Genomic DNA, 20933 nt, shown 5'->3' with positions numbered 1-20933 from the left:
TCCAGGTTTTTGCATAGTCACATGATCAGCTTGGGGTAAGCCTTGCTCTTAATTCTGCCAGTCACCCTCCCAAGAATGTGCCCATTTTGAACCTGAATATATATTTGCACTGCAGCCTTGGTGGCGCTGCAGCCTTGGTGGCGCTGCTAACCGCAACATTAGCGGTTCAAATGCCCCAGTCACTCCATTGAAGAATGGAGAGATGGGGCAGTCTGTTCCAATAAGGACTTTTGAGTTTGGGAGATCTTCCACAGGATTGCGATGAGTTAAAGTTGACTCCGTGGCAGTGGTCTTTTTCTTTTCTTCAAAAAAAATTCTCCAGCTTATCTTCAGAAACCGCGCTCCGCCTCCTCCCTGGAGACTCCACAGCACATTTTAATCTTGTCAAACCACGACACGCCTCAAGTAAAGAGAATAATTTGTGGAGATTTTTATTTTAACTACACATTCACATGTGTACCACATGATGGTGGTCTTCCCTATCTTAAAATATGTGCACACATCCAAACTGACCATAAAAGCAGCCCTGTCTTTCATGAAGAGCAAGTGCTGGGCTAATGACTTGTCTCTTTCCATTCTTTACAAGGCTTGTGAGCTAACAGTGCTGGAATAAAGGTAGTTTTATTTTGAAGCTGCATCTCAGATTCCACCGCTTGTACGTTTCCTCACTCACGCATGGGAGTCCACATTTGTCAATTAGATGAATTTATAAAGATTCCTGGTAGTGTAGTGATTATGCATTGGGCTGTTAGCCACAGTTTGAAACCACCAGCCACTCCAGTGAAGAGGTACAGTCTTTATGTGAAACCCACATGGGCAGTTCCACCATGTTCTATAGGGTCACTATGAATCAGAGCTGACTCGAGAGGTGTGAAAGAGGAATTTATTTGAAATTTCCTAGGGTAGAGGCATGTCTGACTTGGAGAAGGCAAATGCACTTTGGTCAGTGGGTAAGCCAGGTGAGGAAGCCTGCCACTGGGGGAAAAGCTGCATCTTAAATATATAGACCACTAATAAAAGAATAGTTTCAGTATCCTATCCCTAATTGGGTCCTAATGACCTCATTTTTATTCAGTCTTTGGTGACCCAGGATATGTACTATATACAACAACTTAGACTCTTCCTGTTCAAGTTCACAGCAGCCTTCATAAGCTATACCATAGGCCACTTCCAATTTTGAACTCCCACTAAGCAAACTGGACTCTAAACACAATGTTCGCAGATGAACTATGGCCCCACCCTCCAAAAAAATAACAGAAACATGAGACCAAAATACAAGACAATTCCTCAAAAACCAGCACACAAAAAAAGCAGCCTTCATTACCAGCACAGAAATAGAGGAAGAACAAAGAAACTACACGACAAACGCAACTCAAAAAGCAACACATCCCTAATAATCTCACTGAACATTAATAGATTGATTGCATCAATCAAGAGAAAGAGAGTAGCAGGCTGGATAGTTAAGACCTATCAATATGCTTTTAATAAGAAACACCTCAGACGCAAGACAAACATGAAAAATCAATGCCTATGCAAAACCATGTCAAGTATGTGACAGTAAAAAAAAGGTGAAATATTAATCACTGAAAAGATAGACTTCAAGACAAATAATGACATAAGAAATGGCATTACATAATGATTAAAGGAACAATAGACTGAGAAGACTATAATAAACATGTTCCCCCAGTGAAAGGCCCTCAAAATACATTCATCGAATCCTCACAGAGTAGGAGAGACAAAACAAAAAAAACAAAAACCAGTTCAATACTAACAGGAAACTTCAACGCACCATTGTCAAGAAAAGACAGACCATCAGGAAAGAAACCACTACAGAAACAAAACTTAACAATAAAGGCAGCCAACGTGACTTCCTGTGTATATCCAGGACATTCCATCCAACAGCAATACGATATACATTCTTGTAGTGCATATGGAACTTTCTCCAGAATAGATGGTATGTTAGGCCAAAAAGCAAGTCTCAACAAACTCAACACATTGAGATCCTACAATCCATTCAAATCACAGCCCTATGAAACTAAATCAAAAGAAAACAGGAACATAAAGACAAACACATGGCGAGTGAACAGACAAAGCAAAGACTGAACAAGTTATTACTAAAAAATGCGTAGTAGATCAAATAAATGAAATTAAGAAATTCTTTGAAAAGATGAGAATGATACAAGAATGATACCATACTAAAACCTTTGGGACACAGTAAAACAGTTATCAGAGGCCAATTTACAATAATCAATGCACTCATAAAAAGAAATTAACACCTTAACACATTCAACAACTGGAATAAGTGCAACATAAACCCTCCAACAGAAAAAAAAACCCAGCAGAAATGAACAAACTTAAAAATAAATAAAATGGAAAAAACCACACCAAGAAGTTGGTAGTTTGAAAGGATTAATAATATTGACAGACCACTGGCAAACTTAACAAAGTAAAAGAAAAAAGAGATATAAATATTTAGGACTTGAGATGAAACATGGGGGAGGACATCACAAGAGATCCAAATGAAATAAAAAGGATTACATTACTACAGTAGACAGTACTCTTAACAAGTTTGTTTACCTTAAAGAATTGGACAAATACCTTAAAAAAATCATCTACACAAATTCAGATGGATGTAGAAAACCTTAACAAAAGAAGACAGAGGCATCATCAAGAAACTTCCGACCAAGAAAAGGCCAGGATCATATGGCATCACAGGGGAATTTACCAAGTGTTCATCGTAGAAATGCTATCAGTGTTACACAAATTATTCCAGAAGATAAACAAGGACAACAAATTTCCAGACTCATTTTATGAATAGCCAAGCATAACCTTGATACCCAAACCAAGTAAAGACCAAACAAAGACAGAAAACTGCAGGCCCATGTATCTTATCAACATAGCTGCAAAAATGCTCAACAAAATTCTGGTCAATAAAATCAAACAACATATCCAAAAAGAATTATGATCAAGCACGGTTCATACCAGGGATGCAAAGATGGTTCAACATTTGTAAAAAAATTATTAATGTTAATATACCTCATAAACAATGTAAAGAATCACATCCTGTATACATGGATAGGAAAACGATACTGTGAAAGTGTCAATTCTACCTAATCTCTAATATACAAAGCAATTCCAATCCAAATCCCAACTTCATTCTTTACAGAAATGGAAAAGTGAGTTACCAACTTCACATGGAGAGGAAAGAGACCTAGGGTAAGCAAACAACTTAACCAAGTAGGAGGCTTCACACTACCTGACTTCAAGACCTACTTCATAGCCACAGTAGTCAAAACGAGCTGGTACTAGTACAATGGAACACAATAGAAAGGCCAAAAGTAACTTCATCCACCTAGAAGCAAAACATTTTTTAACAAAGAATCAAAAAATATCAAATGGGATAGGAACATCCAGTTCAACAAATGATGTTGAGGGAAAAAGGGATCACCATATGCAGAAGAATTAAACAGGATTAAACTCTCCCCATGCACAAAAACAAACTCAACGTGGATTAGAGACTGTTGGGTTCAGTTCTTTAGAGAAGCAAACTCAGTGATGCTTATAGGTGTTGTATATGTTGTTGCTGTTAGTTATCATCCAATCGGTTCTGACAAATAGCAATCCTTTACACAACAGAACAAGCACCGCGTGATCTTGCCCGTCTTCAGTTTGTTCTTATGTTTGAGTCCATGTTGCAGCCATGTGTCAATGTCTTTCATTGAGGGCCTTCATCTTTTTTGGCTGCCCCAAGCATGATGTCCTTTTCCAAGAAGTAGTCTCTCTTGACAACATGTCCAAAGCATATAAGGTGACATCTCTTCATCTTTGACTCTAAGGCAGGACTCTCCCACGCTTCCAAGGCAGACTTCTTGTCTTTTTGGCAGTTCATGGTACTTTCAATATTATTCATCAGCACCACCGTTATTTTTCAGCCTTCCTTATTCAATATCAAATTCACATGCATATAAGGCAATTGAAAATACTATACCTTGGATCAAAAGAATCTTAGTCTTCAAAGTAATGTCCTTGCTTTTCAATACTCTAACAACATCGTATGCTGTAGATTTACCCAATGCAACACGTCTTTTGATCTCTTGACTGTTACTTCCATGCTCATTGATTGTGAATCCAAGCAAGATGAAATCCTTAGCAACTTCAATCTTGTCTCTATTTTTTATTATGTTGTCTATTGGTCAAATTGTGAGAATTTGGACCTTCTTTACATTGAGTTGTGATAATTACTGAAGGCTTCAATCATTGATCTGCAGTCCTTTAACTCCATCACCAAATGCTTTTAGTCGCCCTCACTTTCAGTTACCAAGATTGTGTCATTTACAAATCCCAGGTTGTTAATTAGCAGCTGCTGGTCTTGTAGGGGTCCAGGAGGGTGGCCAGGCTGCTTTTAAAGCTCAGCCCAGCAGATCCAGTGTGGACACTTCCACTGTCACCTTGTGAGTGAATTAAAAAAATTTTTTGTGGAGGTGCATGTAAGGGGAGGAAACGTTAAAGAACTGGCAGATAATTGGTTCATCAGTGCCATACAACAGAAAGAATTTATCATCCTTTCTGTATTGCCCTTCTGAGAGGGACTGTACAATTTCCTTGCAGGTGAGTCTTGGCTCTTTATTGTATCCATGCCCCTTCACATCGAGTTGGTTGCATATATTTGAACATCTGATACCTCTTTTTGTAGACACATGATCTCCCAGGCTGGTATACCTCTTCCATGTGGACTTTGTTGCTTCCCAGCTAGATGGCAGCTTGTTTAATTACAAGTCTTTAAGACCCCAGATGATATGTATTTTGATAGTCGGACACCATCAGCTTTCTTTACCACATTTCCTTATGCACCCATGAGTATCATATAATGCCACATTATTATGACAAACCGTTCTTGTACTGAGGTAGGATTTAATTAGAAGCCTAAAGTCCATCTGCTTCTTTGTTACATATGCATATATATTTATGTATATATTTTCTATCCTACCCCACAGTTATGTTTACCCATCATTCACATTTCCCTAATTCCTCTCAGGTACAATTCAATTCCTCAAATACATCAACTTTAGAATACTTACTATTCTTTTCTATCTGTCAGTATTGGCTGCCCAACAACTTATTCATAGCAAATATCTTTTTTCAACAACTAGCCACACAGATTTTTCCAGATGGAAAGCTCAAAAGTTAAACTGACTATATCTATGGGAAGAGGCAATGGAGAAGCTCCATAACTGACTGTGAAACAGACCATAAATTGCTCATATGTAAGTTCAGGTTGAAGCTGAGGAAAATTAAAACAAGTCCATGGGAGCTAAAATTATTACCTTTCGTCTATCCCACCTGAATTTTGAGAACATCTCAAGAACAGATTTGCTGCATTGAACACTCATGACAGAAGACCTAATGAGCTGTAAGATGGCATCAAGAACATCATACATGAAGAAAATAGAAGGTCATTAAAAATACAAGAAAGAACAAGAGAAAAGATCAAAGTATTGTGTACATATTAGGTATCAGTTTCCTGACACCTCCTGGATTGACAGGCGACTCACCAGGAGATGTAGGAATGAGACACAAGATCCACTCCAGCAGAAGGAAAAGGACAAAAGAAAGTTTGACTCTCCTTGTTTTCTTCCTCTTACACAAAACATTTATGTCATCAAGAAGGTGTCATCAGTCTGTGACTTGATTGGCAGGTTTAACTCTACCTTTAGCCAGGAGTGTCTAGTTTACATAATTCCTAACCATGACAGAGTCCTAGATGTAACCCCCAGAGCTATTAGGATTCTCTGTGAAAATACTTTGACAAAAGTAAGGGTCCTACTGCAGGTCATACACAAACTATCAAATATAATAAAGGAAGTATACACAATAGAAGACAAAATAGATTATTGGGACTTACTAAAAATAAAACACTTTATGCACATTGAAAGAGTAAAATGAAAGTCTATGGGTTGGGGGAAAATCTTTAGCAATGGAATAATGGGCAAGGATTAACTTTCCAAAAACTATAAAGTTTTCAACATCTAATAAAATAACAAATGACCCAACTAAAAAGGACAAAATGTAAACTGGTAGTTCATCAAAAATTATACTTTGATGGCTAACACCCACATACAAAAAATGCTCACAATCAGTAGCCATAAAGAAGATGTAAATCAAAATGACATTGATATAATCACCTTATACCCACAATAATAGCCTAATTCAAAAAACCGAAATGCTCACCCTCCCTACACAACCGCCGAAGACAAAGTGGCTGAATAAGCAAATGTGGTAAAGAAAACTGATGGTGCCCAGCTATCAAAAGATACAGCGTCTGGGGTCTTAAAGACTTTAGGATAAACAAGCGGCCATCTAGCTCAGAAGCAACAAAGCTCACATGGGAGAAGCACACCAGCCTGTGTGATCATGAGGTGTTGAAGGGATCAGGTATAAGGCATCATCAGAACAAAACAATCTTACCATAGTGAATGAAGGGTGAAGTGCAGAGTAGAAACCCAAAGTCCCTTTGTCGACCACTGGAGATCCCCTTGCAGAGGGATCTAGGGGAGGAGATGAGTCAGTCAGGATGTGATGTAGCACCGATGAAGAATACAGCTTTCCTCTAGTTCCTAAATGCTTCCTCCCTCCAACTATCATGATCTGAATTCTCCCTTGCAAGTCTGGCTAGACTAGAGGAAGTACACTGGTGAAGATAGGAGCTGGAGGCACATGGAATCCAGGGCGGATGATACCTTCAGGACCAGGGGTGTGAGTGGTGATACTGGGAGGGTAGAGGGAGAGTGGGTTGGAAAGAGGGAACCGATTACAAGGATCTACATATGACCTCCTCCCTGGGGGACGGACAACAGAAAAGTGGGTGAAGGGAGACGCCAGACAGGGAAAGATATGACAAAATAATAATTTACAAATTATCAAGGGCTCGTGAGGGAGGGGGTAACAGGGAGGGAGGGGAAAAAAAGAGGCCCTGATGCCAACGGCTTAAGTGGAGAGCAATTGCTTTGAAAATGATGAGAGCAACAAATGTACAGATGTGTTTTACACAATTGATGTATGTATGGATTGTGGTAAGAGTTGTACGAGCCCCTAATAAAACGTTTAAAAAAATTCTGGAGAGGATGTGGAGAGATTGGAACACATATACACTGCTGGTGGATTTGTAAATATGTACAACCATTGTGGAAAGTACTATGGCACCACCTGTAACACCCAGCACTATAAATCCCTTTTAACACAGCAATACCTGAACTGGACATGCAGTCCAATGAAGTGAGGGGCAGAACACAAGCAGAGGTATGCATTGCTGCTATTCTGTGCCATCGGGTCAACTCTGAACTGTGGCAACCCTATGCACAACAGAGTCAACAAAAGAATGAAACGCTGCCCTGTCCTGTGCCATCCTCACAATCGTTCCTGTGGCTGAACCCATTGATGCAGCCACTGTGTCGAGCCCTCTCTTAGAGGTCCTTCCTCTTGCTGCTCCTCCACCTTTGCAAGCATGGTGGCCTTCTTCGGGGACTGGTCTTTCCTGACAACATGTCCAAAGTCTGTAAGATGATGTCTCACCATCCTTGCCTCTAAGCTGAACCCTGGCTGCACTTCTTCCATGTTAGATTGGTGTTTCCTTTGCGAAGCCACGGTATTTTCACTATTCGTCACCAGGACCACAACTCTTGTCTCATCTTCCTTCTTCAGTGGCCCATTTCCACATGCGTATGAGGTAATTGAGACTCCCATGGTTTGGATCAGGCACACCTTAATTAATCCTCAAAATAATGTCCTGCTCTTCAGTACTCTAAGGAGGCCTTGTCCAGCAGATTTACTCCATGCAGTCTTGTCTTGGGTCTCTCGACTGCAGCTTCCACGAGCATTGATTGTGGATCCAAACAAGACAAAGTCCTTGATAACTTCAACTTTTCCTCCATTTACCATGATGGTCCAGTTGTGAGGATTGGGGTTTTCTTTTCATTGACTCATATTTTATACTGAAGACTACACTCCTTAATCTCCTTCAGGAAATGGGTCAAATTCTCCTCAGGGGTTAATAAGCCTCCCTCTGATTCTGATACCACATTCTTCTTCATATCATTCAGCTTCTCGGATTGTTTTCTCAGCATGCAGATTGAAAAAGTATGGTGAGAGGATACAACCCCAACACACACCTTCCCTAATTTTAAACAAAGCAGGGTTTTCTTCTTTTAAAAAAAATCATTTTATTGGGGCATCTTACAACGCTGCTCACAATCCATACATACATCCATTGTGTCCAACATAGTTGCACATTTGTTGCCATCATCATTCTCAAAACATTTGCTTTCTACTTGAGCCCTTGTTATCGGCTCCTCATTTTCCCCTCCCTTCTTCTTTCCCCCTCCCTCATGAACCTTTGACAATTTATAAATTATTATTATTTTATCATATTTTACATGGCCCGACATCTTGCTTGCTTCACCGCTTTTCTCTTGTCTGTCCCCAAGAGAGGAGGTTATATGTAGATCCTTGTAATTGGTTCCCCCTTTCTACTCCACCTTCCCTCCACCCTCCCGGTGTCACCACTCTTGCCACTGGTCCTGAGGGGTTTATCTGTCCTGGATTCCCTGTGTTTCCAATTCCTATCTGTACCAGTGTACATCCTCTGGTCTAGCCTGATTTGTAAGATATAATTGGGATCATGACAATAAGAGGAAGCATTTAGGAACTAGAGGAAAGTTGTAAGTTTCATTGTTGCTACGCTGCACCCTAACTGGCTCATCTGCCCCCTACAACCCTTCTGTAAGGGGATGTGCAATTTCCCACAGATGGGCTTTGGGTCCCCCATAAGCACGCCCCATCATTCACAATGATATGATTTTCCCCCCTTGCTGCCTTATTATACCTGATCCCTTCAACACCTTGTGATCACACAGGCTGGTGTGCTTCTTCCATGTGGGCTTGGTTGCTTCTCAGCTAGATGGTACCTTGTTTACCTTCAAGCATTTAAGACCCCAGACACTATATCTTTTGATAGCTGAGCACCATTACCTTTCTTCGCCACATTTGCTTATGCACATTTTTGTCTTCAACAATCGTGTCTGGAAGGTGAGCATCATGGAATGCCAATTTAATAGAACAAAGTGTTCTTGCATTGAGGGAGTACTTGCGTGGAGGCCCAATGTCCATCTGCTACCTTAATACTAAACCTATAAATATATGCATATAGATCTATTTCCCAATCATGATCAATAAGTATATTTACATATGCACATACCTATGTTAAGACCTGTATAAATGCCCTTTACCTTCTAGTTCTTTCTTCTATTTCCTTTTCCTTTCCTCTTGTCCCACTGTCATGCTCAACCTTCATATGGGTTTCAGTAATTCCTCTCGGTTACATTACCCTTGCTCAAGCCCTACCAGGTCTCTTACACCCTCCTTGTCGCCAACAATTTTGGATCACTTGTTATTCCCTTGTCCCTGAGTTTGTTAACACCACTTCCTTTCCCCCACCTCCCTCTCTCCCATTTCTTCCCGGGACCATTGGTCCGTTGTTTTCTCCTCAGGGTTGTTTATCTAGGTATACTCCCATCTTGATTTGGGGGAGTTCAGACTGCACCAAGCAGAATGTTCTCGTTCTCACACAACTGCCTCGTGATCCATGTACAAATTTTGCAGGAGCACAGTGAAGTGCTCTGGAATTCCCATTCTTCTCAAGGTTTTGTACAGGTTGTCATGATCCATGTATCAAAATGTTGCCACAGCATAGTAGACATTGGTAGTGGGTCTGTAAGTAAGTACAGCCATTTTTGAATGTGATAGGCACTATCTCAACAACTGGGAATAGAAATTCTATCTGATCTAGCAGTAGCTCTAAAGAGGTAATTAAGTGCCATAGCATAGACAGACATGTACACTCTCGTGTTCAGAGGTACAGCTCACAATAGCAAGAAACTGGGACCGGCCCAAATATCATCAGGAGAAGAACAGATAAGAAACACTAGTACATATACACAATGGAATGCTACGCATCCCTGAAAAAGAGTGATAAAACCATGAAAGAAACACCTCATGACATGAATGTACCTTACGCTGAATGAAGTTCCTAAATCCCAAAAGGATAAATATTCAATGAGACCACTGCTACCAAACAAACAAGACAAAGGCGGGTTTCTATTCTTAACAGAATTTATCAGTTTTTGTCATTCTGTAATCTACCATCTTATTCCAGTTCCCCAGTCAATGAGGCAACGTGTCTGCCTAGTGTCCATGAACCATATACCACCTTCATGATGCAAGGAGAGAAGAGCAGCCAGTTCTTGAAATATAACATTATTCTGAGGTCACTTCAAATTTTTAGACACTCCTACAAGAATGATTCGTGAACATTTCAACTCTGCGTGTGCTCCTGGGACCAAGTCTACTACTAAGAAGCAGCTTCATGATGGGAGTGGTGTATACACATCTTTTATGTTTATAAAACTTTATGTAAACTGGCCCTCCTCTATCGCTTAATTTCACAAGCTGTGATTTTCAAGAGATGTATTGGTCATAAAGGAAACAGACACTTTTCAGTTTGTGTCCCTGAGCGTAAATATCCATATAAGGTCCATTGTTTGGAATTCACCAGCCATTTCATGTCTCCATAAATATTTTAGCCTTGGAAATCTTATGGGACAGTTGCTTGTCCTATACTGTAACGAGTCAGAACTGACCCAATGTCAGTGTGCTCTGTTTGAGTATATAGACTGCTTGCTACCTTTATAAAAGGCTGTGGCTATAGAAATGTGCTATATTAGGGTTTTAGTTACCATCTTTAGTGCTCATTTGTTTTATCCAAATCCAAAATGATATTGCATCCCAAAATAACATTTTGCCTGTTTTAATAACTCAGCTGATTAAAATGGAAAACTGATTTTTAAGATTGATGGCCTCCTGATCTCAAAACTGCTTTGTTTTCTTGTCAACCATTTTTCATGCCTGCATTGGTTTGCCATTGAGCAAAGAAGGTACTTTGGTCTTGGACCATCAGGTTTTTCAGGAACTCTTGCTGTTTCTGAGCACGTTGGTGCCTTTCAGTTATTGAAAATACAGCACAGACACGGTTATTTTGTCCCTGTGAAGGATAACTTGCAGAGAGCATGAAACTGAAAATAACCGTTAAGCTTTGGGAAGTGGCATATTCGATTAGAAGAGATTCTCAAAGTCTCCTAAGAAGGTCTTTCGTCCCTATTTGTGGGAACCCTACAACACAGCCTTTGCCTATCACATGTAACTCGATCCCTGTAATAAGACTTGGCAGAGAGAAAACCTTTTAAGCAGTGATCTCAGAGTGCATAGTGAACATTTATTGCTTAATTCTCGGAACCCCACTCCAAGGGAAGCAGCTATTAAGATGCAGATTGCAAGAACCCATCTAGAGCACAAGCTCTAGCAAGCTTTAGTTTTCTAGGATGGAGGCAGGCAGCCCAGAATACCTTGAGTTGCGTCTGCCCATTTTGTCCCAAGGTAGAGGTATCAAACTTGCTGCGCTTTAAAAGGGAGGAGACCCTTTTTAATAGATGTTAACAGGACTGAAGAAGTGTAGAAGCGTGTTACATTTCTACCTTGGAGATGTAGAAATCCAGACCCCAGGGGCAAGGGTTTGATTTAGGCACTTACTGATACTGAGGAGGAAAACAAAACAAAACAAAAAGCTGTCTGTTTGGATTCTGTGTAAAACACGAGTGCCTGTTGGCCAGCGTGCGGAGTAGGCAGCTTCGCTGAGGCGATGATATGATTTGCATAGGCTACTGATGGATGCCGAGAGCTGCCCATGCCCTATACCTGGCTTATTACAGCCCCTTTAGCAATTGCTTAAGGAGAGGTTTGAAGGATCCGTCCCTAACGGCAGTTTGGGGGTGTTTGTTTGTTTGTTTGTTTTATTATTCTTCATTGTAAACCTTTCCGGGATAGTTCCAGCCTGAGCTTGCCAATTTGGCTTTGCTCCGCCTCCTCTCTCAGAAAGTCCCCTGAGATTCTGGGGTCGTCTTCACTGCCTGGATCTGTTGGCTTCCTGGGCAGCGGGAGGCACTAGAGGTGAACGAGTTGGCTCATCATCTGTCCATTAAGCCAAGGCCTGGCTCTCTGAGGAGCAGAAGGGTCGACCTCCCTAGCCCATGGGGTCATTTTGGTGCTGGGGGCGGGGAGGTGGGGTCTAGTCTGCCTGGCTCTGTTTTGAGCCCCCATTCCAGGCTTGACTCACAGCAAACCTGCCCCTCCCGACTTCCGGTACCCCAGCCCCACTAGTGCCCACACAGTCTCCGCGAGTAGAACCCCGCCAGCGCCTTTCAATTGCATCCAGTTACCTGGTTGGGGGGGAGGGGGCAGGGGGAGGGGGGCGCCAGGGGGGTGGGGGTGTTGTAGGCTCTCAGCTTGTCCTGTTCAGGCCCCACCCAAAGAAGCGATTTGCTCTTGGGTTTCCTTTCGGTTTATTTCCACTCGCGAAACCTGTCGATTAAGACGCGAAACCAACAAAGAGTTTTCTTTCCACCTTAACCTTGCACACAATCCTTTAACAAATTAATTAATCCTAATGAATTAACACTTCATTTATTTAAACGCGCTACAGTCCATGAATTAAATTTTCATGCAGTGATTAAAGGCTGTTAAAATATGCATGATTTCGTTAAAATTTTATAATAAATCAGGGAAATGTGTTACATGACAAGGCAACTATTTCCCATTGCCTCGCAAGGGCTTTGATTTGTGCGAGTGGCTGGGAGGAGGAGAGGCTGGCTGCGGCGTCAACGAGTGTTCTCCAGCCGGGGCGACAGGACACTGCTCCCCCCGCTGCTTGGCGATTCCCTGCTAGGAGCTGAGCGCCTCTGAGAACTGCGCTCCGGGAGGCAGAACAGAGCTCTCAGAGGGCGATTGGCGGCGCCGTTTCTCCGGGCTCCACCGCTGGAGGTGGAGGTGGGGGCCTCTGCGCCCCTTTTCCTCCGCGGAGGTCCCTCCAACCAGCCGGGGAGTGGGGTGGGAGCCCAGCGGCCAGCAGGAGGCTCCGGTTTTGCAGCGTGGGGTCTGGAGCTGGCACGTGGGTTGTGGAATTTTGTTTGTTGCCGTTTTCCTTTTAAACTCAGGATCCAGAGAGCCCCTTCTCTGACCAATGCTCTCTTTCTTTCAAAGGGGTCCGGCAGATGAGGGGCGCCTCTGTCCCTCTTGTAGCCAAAATCATTGGAGGGTTGTAACCAATCTTGGTGAAGCATCACTGCCCACTTGGGCTGGAAAAACCGATCTGGCAACCAGCAAGAGGGGGCAGCTGGGCCCCGTTTGGACAGGCATAAGGTTGTCACTCAGCACTGTGAGACTTGGGTAAGACAAGTGAGTTTTTTGTTCACAGAGCAGAGATGCATAAAAATCTATCTCTGACGCCAAGAAGCTGAATGACCCAGTGACCATTACTGATACACGTCTTCTAGGTGGCAAGGGATCAGTGACATCGCCCAGTCCAGTGGTGGACAAGGAGTGAAATGTCTCCAGCGGAAGTTCATTTGAATGGAACTGACAGGAAGCCACCCTGGAGGACTGGGTGGGACTGGGACTGCGCCAGTGAGTTTGAGTGACTACAGTTGGTTAGGTGAAAAGAAAGCCTGGTCATTCCAACTGTGTACCCTGTGGATCTCCGCCCCATGGCGTAAGCATTAAGCTACAGAGTCAGCACCAACTCCTGGCACTGAGGTTGGGTTTTGAGTCAGAGGAAAGAAAACCGTTTTACTAGAGCACTCTTCAGTCAGCCCAGTCTGAACACAGGCTAGGATTCTCCATTCTAAGCTAAACTAGACCCTGCATCTGGGAGCCTTAGAGGAGGAATTTCTAGACCCCAATAACTCATTCACCTGTACTTTGGGAACTGAATGGGGTCAAGGGCTGAGAGGCCAGCTGGGTGGGCAGAGCTGTCAAGGTCAATGCCTTCCAGGAATCTCAAAGCTCTGCCAGGACTTTCCTCCTGGTGCTTTGCTGGGCTCTACCAGCCAGTCGAGTCAGGGCTACAGAACAGGTCTGTGTAAGCTCTGTGCAGCGGGTCTTGGGTTCAGGGAGCTACTGGAAGGAGGTCTGAGGCCTCTCTGCCTGGCGAGGACACCCCTCTATTTGTCACTGTGGGAAGCGCATGACTAGGAGCAGTGAGATTCCTTCTGAGAGACTGCATCACAGCTGCAGTGGTGTGTGCCTGAAAAGACAGCCAGGAGGGAAAGCAAGGTACCATACCTACACCTCCTCCACTCCATCCTTGGGCCTGAAGCTGAACTCTCTCTCTCTCTCTCTCTCTCTCTCTCTCTCTCTCTCTCTCTCTCTCTCTCACACACACACACACACACACACACACACACACACACACACACACACACACACCTACACTGTGTCTCTTTGAACATGGCCACACGCCTCCCCCTCCACATACACACACTCACACAGTCACACCCTGCTCCTGCTCCTTCAGAGAGGGTCTCAGACAGCCCTCAAGGTCTCTCCAGTCCTCCTACACTAGACTGGGTGGTGTTAGGCGAAGTGATGGTCCAGCATGCAGTAAACAGGCTGTACAGTGAAGTTCCACCTCCATTCTGCAGAGACCAAGTGTCAGAGTGGTAGGCCAGAGTCCTGGGATTCCAGCAGGGGCAGGAAGTTGTGGGCCTACCCCCACCCTGCGTGCACTTACTTGGACTTCCCCAGGACTAACTCCTTGTCCCCAAACTTGACACACAAACTTTCAGGCTCAACTAGAAAGAGTAGATTAGAGGTCCTGGCAGGTCCAAGTGACTGTGCAGTACAGCGCTAACTTCCGGAGCAGTTTGGAAGGAGAAAGGGAATGTGGTCAGCTGGGGGAGATGGGAAGCTTCCAAAGTTGGGGAGTTCACCCCAGCAGCACTCGTTAGTGCCCAGCTCTGTGTTTCTCCTATGGGTCCTCCCCAGACCAAGAAATGAATATATGCTTCCTGAACTGGGACAAGAGGAGCTGCCGAATGAACTGTGAAGTGGGGCCTGCCAAAGAAGAAGAGGAAACAATAGAGAGGAAAAGAAATGTGTCTCTGTTGCAGATGATAGACTTCCTTTCCTGGAGGCGGAAATTCTTTGGAAATTAATAGCTGTGTTTTCATTATCCCCCCTCTTGATAAAATGCAAAGTTATGAAATGGAGGGGTGGGATGGTTTTCGGGAGCGGAGGTTCTGTGTTGGTTATTAGACCCAATGAAGGGAGGAGGGTAAAATGTCTAGGAATCAATGCCAAGGCTCAGACCCATGGTGGCCCTCCTTAGCACAGAGTGGGGCCGGTTACCAGGAATGCCAAGTCAGACAAACAAAGCAGTGACGTCTTGGTGAGCTGAGTGATTCTGAATGTAAGGAAAGAACCCCGAGCCCCAGTATGCCCTACTCTTTACTTAACTTGAGGTCCAGCAGAAAGGCAGCGGAATCACTGTCCAAACAACATCCTTGAGCCATATTTTGACTCAATTTCCTCACATCACAATGTTTTCTCAGCACCTCTTCATCTGTGACCTCCACCGCAGACTGTCATTTTGGGGAGAATAGGTACCCACATTTTATACCTCATGTTATCACCGCCATCTTGCGCCGCCGGCCTAGTGGTGCTGAGCATGAATTTAAGGAAGGAAGGAAGGAGGAAAAGTAGAACGACAAGGAAGGAGAAGCAGAAAGCAGTGGCTTCAGGATAACAGGCTAGAATCCAGATTTATAGTGGCAGAGAGGACTCCAAGTTAGACTGTTAACTTCTGAGTCAGCAGTTCAAAACCACCAGCTTGGCTGGAGGAACCAAAGATACAGCTTTCTACTCCTGTAAAGCTACTCCTGTGGTAACCTCCAAAAAGCACAAGAGCAGCCTTGCTTTTAGGAGAGGGTCACTCTGAGGCAGGGAATTTTCGGGCCCTTCTAGCTCAGTTGCCGTCTCCTCTTCAGTCAGAGAAGACACCCCTTGAAATCTCCCTGCCGGACCCAATCGGTACCTGTCAGATTCTCTTGTCCCTCTGCAGCCGAGTTAGAGACCTTCCTGCTGACATATGTTGCTTGACGGTGTGCTTTTATTGTGTATCAGGGACCCTGCTAAGTGCCATGGTGAGAGCAGATGTGCCTGAAAGGGGCTTCCAATCGGTCGGTGCCGATTGCACTCACAGCCCTGACATTTCTAGACGCAGTCAAAAGTAGAATTGTCTGAGCAAAGGATTTGACCAGTTGAACTGCAAGACAAGGTGAACTGGAAGGAGGGAGAGTCTCTGCAGATAGAGATGGAGTCGCCCTACCTCTAGCCCGGCAGGTGTCTCCGCTGGGTTTCCTGCTGCCCTTCCCACTCCGGAGAGTAATACCAGGTGCTCTGGTGTGCTCAGGGGTTCTAGCCCAAACCTCCGGCCTGTGAAGCCACCTGACACCAAGCCTGTGCGTGTTTTGGGGTGTTGTGCCCTGCACCTTTCAGAGATTTTAAAGGTCAGCGTTTCCCTGAGGAAGGGGAGATTCCTGGCTAGCACTCTAGCCTAGCCTAGAGCCTTCCTCCTTCAGTAAGGGAGGGCAGAATATCACCGCGGTAGGTGGGTGTCAGGAAGGATTAGGCTAAGCGAGGCCTCCCCGTGAAGCATCACCCTCCCCCTCCACAGCTGTCTCCCGGTCTCTCCAGTAGTCCGTCCATCCCTAGTCCAGATAAAGTTGCAGTTAGCGCTCTCAGGGGACTGCGTAATGGATGGAAACGCCGCTCCTTCTCGCACTAGCGAGTGAACATCCTTCGCGCTTCCCTCTTGGCTAAGAAGAAAGGGGAGGGGGGCGGAGGACAAAAAGACAAGAAGAAGCCATGGTGACGCCTGTGGGCTCCTCTTGGAATCGGAGTCTTAAATGTGTATGCTAAATACGCACGCATCTGTGCAAAGGAGAGATCAAATCTATGGAAGGGAACGCAAATTTAGGTTTCTAGAAATGAAATCTGCTCTTTGGTGGAAACACATCTCCTTCGTATGGGAGAGACCAGATAATTGATCTGATCTGGGCCTCTCAATAAGCAGTCCCTTGCTGTTCTCCAGCTCCCTTGCCGCAAATGTGATAACATCTGGGCCTTTATTATCACCAGGGGCAAGCTCTGTATGCCTGGGGACTCAGCCACCTGAATGGTGGTTCCCTGGGGAGGTTCTTGATCCACCTGCCACATAAGAGCCATATAACAGGTTTGCTAATTGATTGACGCTTCATGTTAGGCTTTGATTTTACAGGTTTTTTAAAAATTAAAGGCTAGACCAGAGTTTGAACCCTTTCTTTCAAATTAGTTTGAATTAATATTTTTAATCACTCTGGTTTGATCTTGTTTTCTGTGAGAGAAATATTTTCTATATGCCGAGATTGGGGCGGGGGGGGGTAGGGGGGAGCAAACAAGATGTAAGGGGGAAGTTCTCATTTCTACATCTTATTCCCTTTTCTCTGAAGCAATTTCATTTTCTGGCGTTTCCAGTAGAAAGTGTGTGTGTGTGTGTGTGTGTGTGTGTGTGTGTGTTTCAGCAGAGAGGAAAGGATCCTAACTACACCCTGTTAACTAGTTTTTCCTTTTGATTACTAGAAGCCTCAGATCACCTGGAGTTCGTTTGAAACCTGAGTTTGTACACGGTTAAAGGAGACAAACAGTAAGAGAAAGGCACAATTTCATTTCAACAGCCAAGTAGAAAGCACGCGCTCCTCGTGGCTCCTGATGACTGTCACTGGTGGTGCCTGACACAGTTATATTCAAAATAACAACAGCAACAAAGTATGAGGAGAAAGTTAAATTATATGGAAATCAAAAGCCGTCTGTCTGACTGATGCTTCAAACAGTCTGTCAGCGCGATTACTCTCCAGGAGCCTATTTATAAACCTTGAAAAAAAAAAGTTCTAGCTGCAAAAGACAGCGCCTTTTGCCTTTCTGCGTGTTGTTATTTATGCAGTATACAGAAGTATGAGCGGGCATAATTTAACATACAAATGCCCGCTGCATATATTATTTGAAAAACAGCTTGTTAGACATCCTGAAGAGGAGGTGTGTCTAAGTGATGCATATATATCTATATCTATATCTATATCTATATATATATCTAGGGCTGGCTATAGTGACTAAAGAAGAAACTCAGAGGGGCAAACTAGCCTCTAGTCTTCCTATCTGTAAAAGGTGCCCACCCTCAGACAATAGCTGGCCCTTCTGATCTCTCCAGACGCACGGTGGGAAAAGGTGAGACGTGCAGTGCGCATGCCTGGGCAGCCACAGGTGCATCACCTGCGCTGTCCTTGCGTGTGGTCACTCTAAGATCGGCTCCCAGGCGCTGGTCGCGGCTAGACGAGCACGCGCGCGCACAGACGCACGGCGCCGCCGCCGCCGAGAAGTAGAGAGAGAGAGAGAGAGAAAGAGAAAGAGAGAGAGAGTGAGAGAGAGATGGAGAGATGGAGAGCGAGCGAGCGCCAGACAGAGTGAGACAGCTGATGCTTGACAGCTCGGCAGGGCCGCGAGCTCTCGCGAGAGCTCCCCGGACCGAGAAGTGAGGCTCAGGTGTAAGAGGAGCGCAGCCCGTCGGCGCGCGGGGCTAGAGCTCTCGGCGAGGCGGACGGCGAGGCGGGCGCGCGGCGCTCTGCGCGGCCAGAGGGAGTGCCCGGCGGCAGTGGCGGCGGCGGCGGCGGCAGCAGTCTCCAGGGCGGCCGCCGCCTTCGCGCCGCCCGCTGCCGGGCTTCCAGATCCGGCCAGGGGGTCGGAGAAGTGGGCGAGCGCACTTTGCCGGGGACTTTCGGACTGTTTGTGGATTTACTTGCCAAGCTTCCAAGATGATGTCCATGAACAGCAAGCAGCCGCACTTTGCCATGCATCCCACCCTGCCGGAGCACAAGTACCCGTCGCTGCACTCCAGCTCCGAGGCCATCCGCCGGGCCTGCCTGCCCACGCCGCCGGTAAGCGCCCCCGCCCCGGCCCCGGCCCCGGCCCCGTCCCCGGCCCCGCCACGCTGCCCGAAGCTCGCCCGCTGCCGCGGCCGTCTGGGTGCGCGGATGTGTGGGCAGAGGAGACTCCTCGGCCTCTGCCTCCGGCCGGGCGCTTGCGGTCAGATCCGGGGGGCGGCGGGCGGGGGGAGGGGGCGGCCGGGACGGCGACTCTCCACTTGCCTCCACTTTCTCGGTGAACGCCGGCCTTCTGCAATCCAGTCTCGGGGCGTGCGTGACTGACGCGGGCGCCTGCTGCGAGTGACAGCTCTGTTTCTTCTTTTTCTCTTTTCCTTGTCCCCATCCCGGCCCTCGGGCTGTGTTCCCGTGTCGCCCTTTCCCTGCATTTGCACCCCCTCCTTCTGCTCTCGTCCCTTTTCGCCCGTCCTCCTACTGGGTCCCCAATGTGTCCCCACGCTGTCTTTCCCTTTCCCGCTCCTGGTTCCTCCCTACTCCCCGTGTCCTTATTTTGGTTGCTTTGTGTTTGCCATTTGCCCCGTGCTCCCCGGCTTGTGGTTTGTTGTGTTTGTCTTTGTTGTTTCGGTTTTGTGGTGTTGTTGTTTTTTTTTGGTTGGTTTGGTTTTTGTCGCCTGCAGCTGCAGAGCAACCTCTTCGCCAGCCTCGACGAGACGCTGCTGGCGCGGGCCGAGGCGCTGGCCGCCGTGGACATCGCCGTGTCCCAGGGCAAAAGCCACCCGTTCAAGCCGGACGCCACGTACCACACGATGAACAGCGTGCCGTGCACGTCGACGCCCACCGTGCCCCTGGCGCACCACCACCACCACCACCACCACCACCAGGCGCTGGAGCCCGGCGACCTGCTGGACCACATCTCCTCGCCGTCGCTCGCGCTCATGGCGGGCGCGGCCGGCGCGGGCGCGGCGGGCGGCGGCGGCGCCCACGACGGGCCCGGGGGCGGCGGCCCGGGCGGCGGCGGCCCGGGGGGCGGCGGCCCCGGAGGCGGGGGCGGCGGGGGCGGCCCGGGGGGCGGCGGCGGCGGCCCGGGCGGCGGGCTGCTGAGCGGCTCTGCGCACCCGCACGCGCACATGCACGGCTTGAGCCACCTGTCGCACCCGGCGGCGGCCGCCATGAACATGCCGTCGGGGCTGCCGCACCCCGGCCTGGTGGCGGCGGCGGCGCATCACGGGGCGGCGGCGGCCGCGGCGGCGGCGGCGGCCGGGCAGGTGGCGGCGGCCTCGGCGGCGGCCGCCGTGGTGGGCGCGGCGGGGCTGGCGTCCATCTGCGACTCGGACACGGACCCGCGCGAGCTGGAGGCGTTCGCGGAGCGCTTCAAGCAGCGGCGCATCAAGCTGGGCGTGACGCAGGCCGACGTGGGCTCGGCGCTGGCCAACCTCAAGATCCCGGGCGTGGGCTCGCTCAGCCAGAGCACCATCTGCAGGTTCGAGTCGCTCACGCTGTCGCACAACAACATGATCGCGCTCAAGCCCATCCTGCAGGCGTGGCTCGAGGAGGCCGAGGGCGCCCAGCGGGAGAAAATGAATAAGCCCGAGCTCTTCAACGGCGGCGAGAAGAAGCGCAAGCGGACTTCCATCGCCGCGCCGGAGAAGCGCTCCCTGGAGGCTTACTTCGCCGTGCAGCCCCGGCCCTCCTCGGAGAAGATCGCAGCCATCGCGGAGAAACTGGACCTCAAAAAGAACGTGGTGCGGGTGTGGTTTTGCAACCAGAGACAGAAGCAGAAGCGGATGAAGTTCTCAGCCACTTACTGAGAGGGCCTGGGGTTGAGGGGTGTAGGGTAGGGCAGCTGGGGATCTGGGCGTTGGGGGGCTCGCCCCTCCCTGGGACGGTATCCCCGCTGGATTTGGCCTGAAAGCTATCCTGCTTACGTTTGGGAGAGGCCCTCCTAAACTCTTCTAGGCTCTCCTATGTCCGCTCCCTATAGCCCCGAGCTTTTGCTCTCCTATGACCTAGGGGACCCTGTTGTTGGCATGAAGAAGGAAGGGGTGGCAGCCAGGGAGAGGGGCCTGTTGGGTGAGCAGG

At 47.1% G+C, this 20933-nt stretch overlaps 1 protein-coding gene across 1 annotated transcript; it reads left to right on the top strand.

Moving 5' to 3' along the window:
• The first annotated feature begins 18785 nt into the window (after positions 1-18785).
• POU4F1 (POU class 4 homeobox 1) lies at positions 18786-20662 on the top strand. The gene is made up of 2 exons (XM_075562625.1): positions 18786-18908; positions 19532-20662. The coding sequence occupies exons 1-2, from the start codon at positions 18786-18788 to the stop codon at positions 20660-20662; spliced, it is 1254 nt and encodes a 417-aa protein (XP_075418740.1).
• Positions 20663-20933: the final 271 nt, after the last annotated feature.

This window comes from Tenrec ecaudatus, chromosome 11 (assembly GCF_050624435.1).
Source record: "Tenrec ecaudatus isolate mTenEca1 chromosome 11, mTenEca1.hap1, whole genome shotgun sequence".
In the NCBI taxonomy this organism is placed as follows: Eukaryota; Metazoa; Chordata; class Mammalia; order Afrosoricida; family Tenrecidae; genus Tenrec; species Tenrec ecaudatus.
This window is presented reverse-complemented; position numbering and strand designations above follow the sequence as displayed.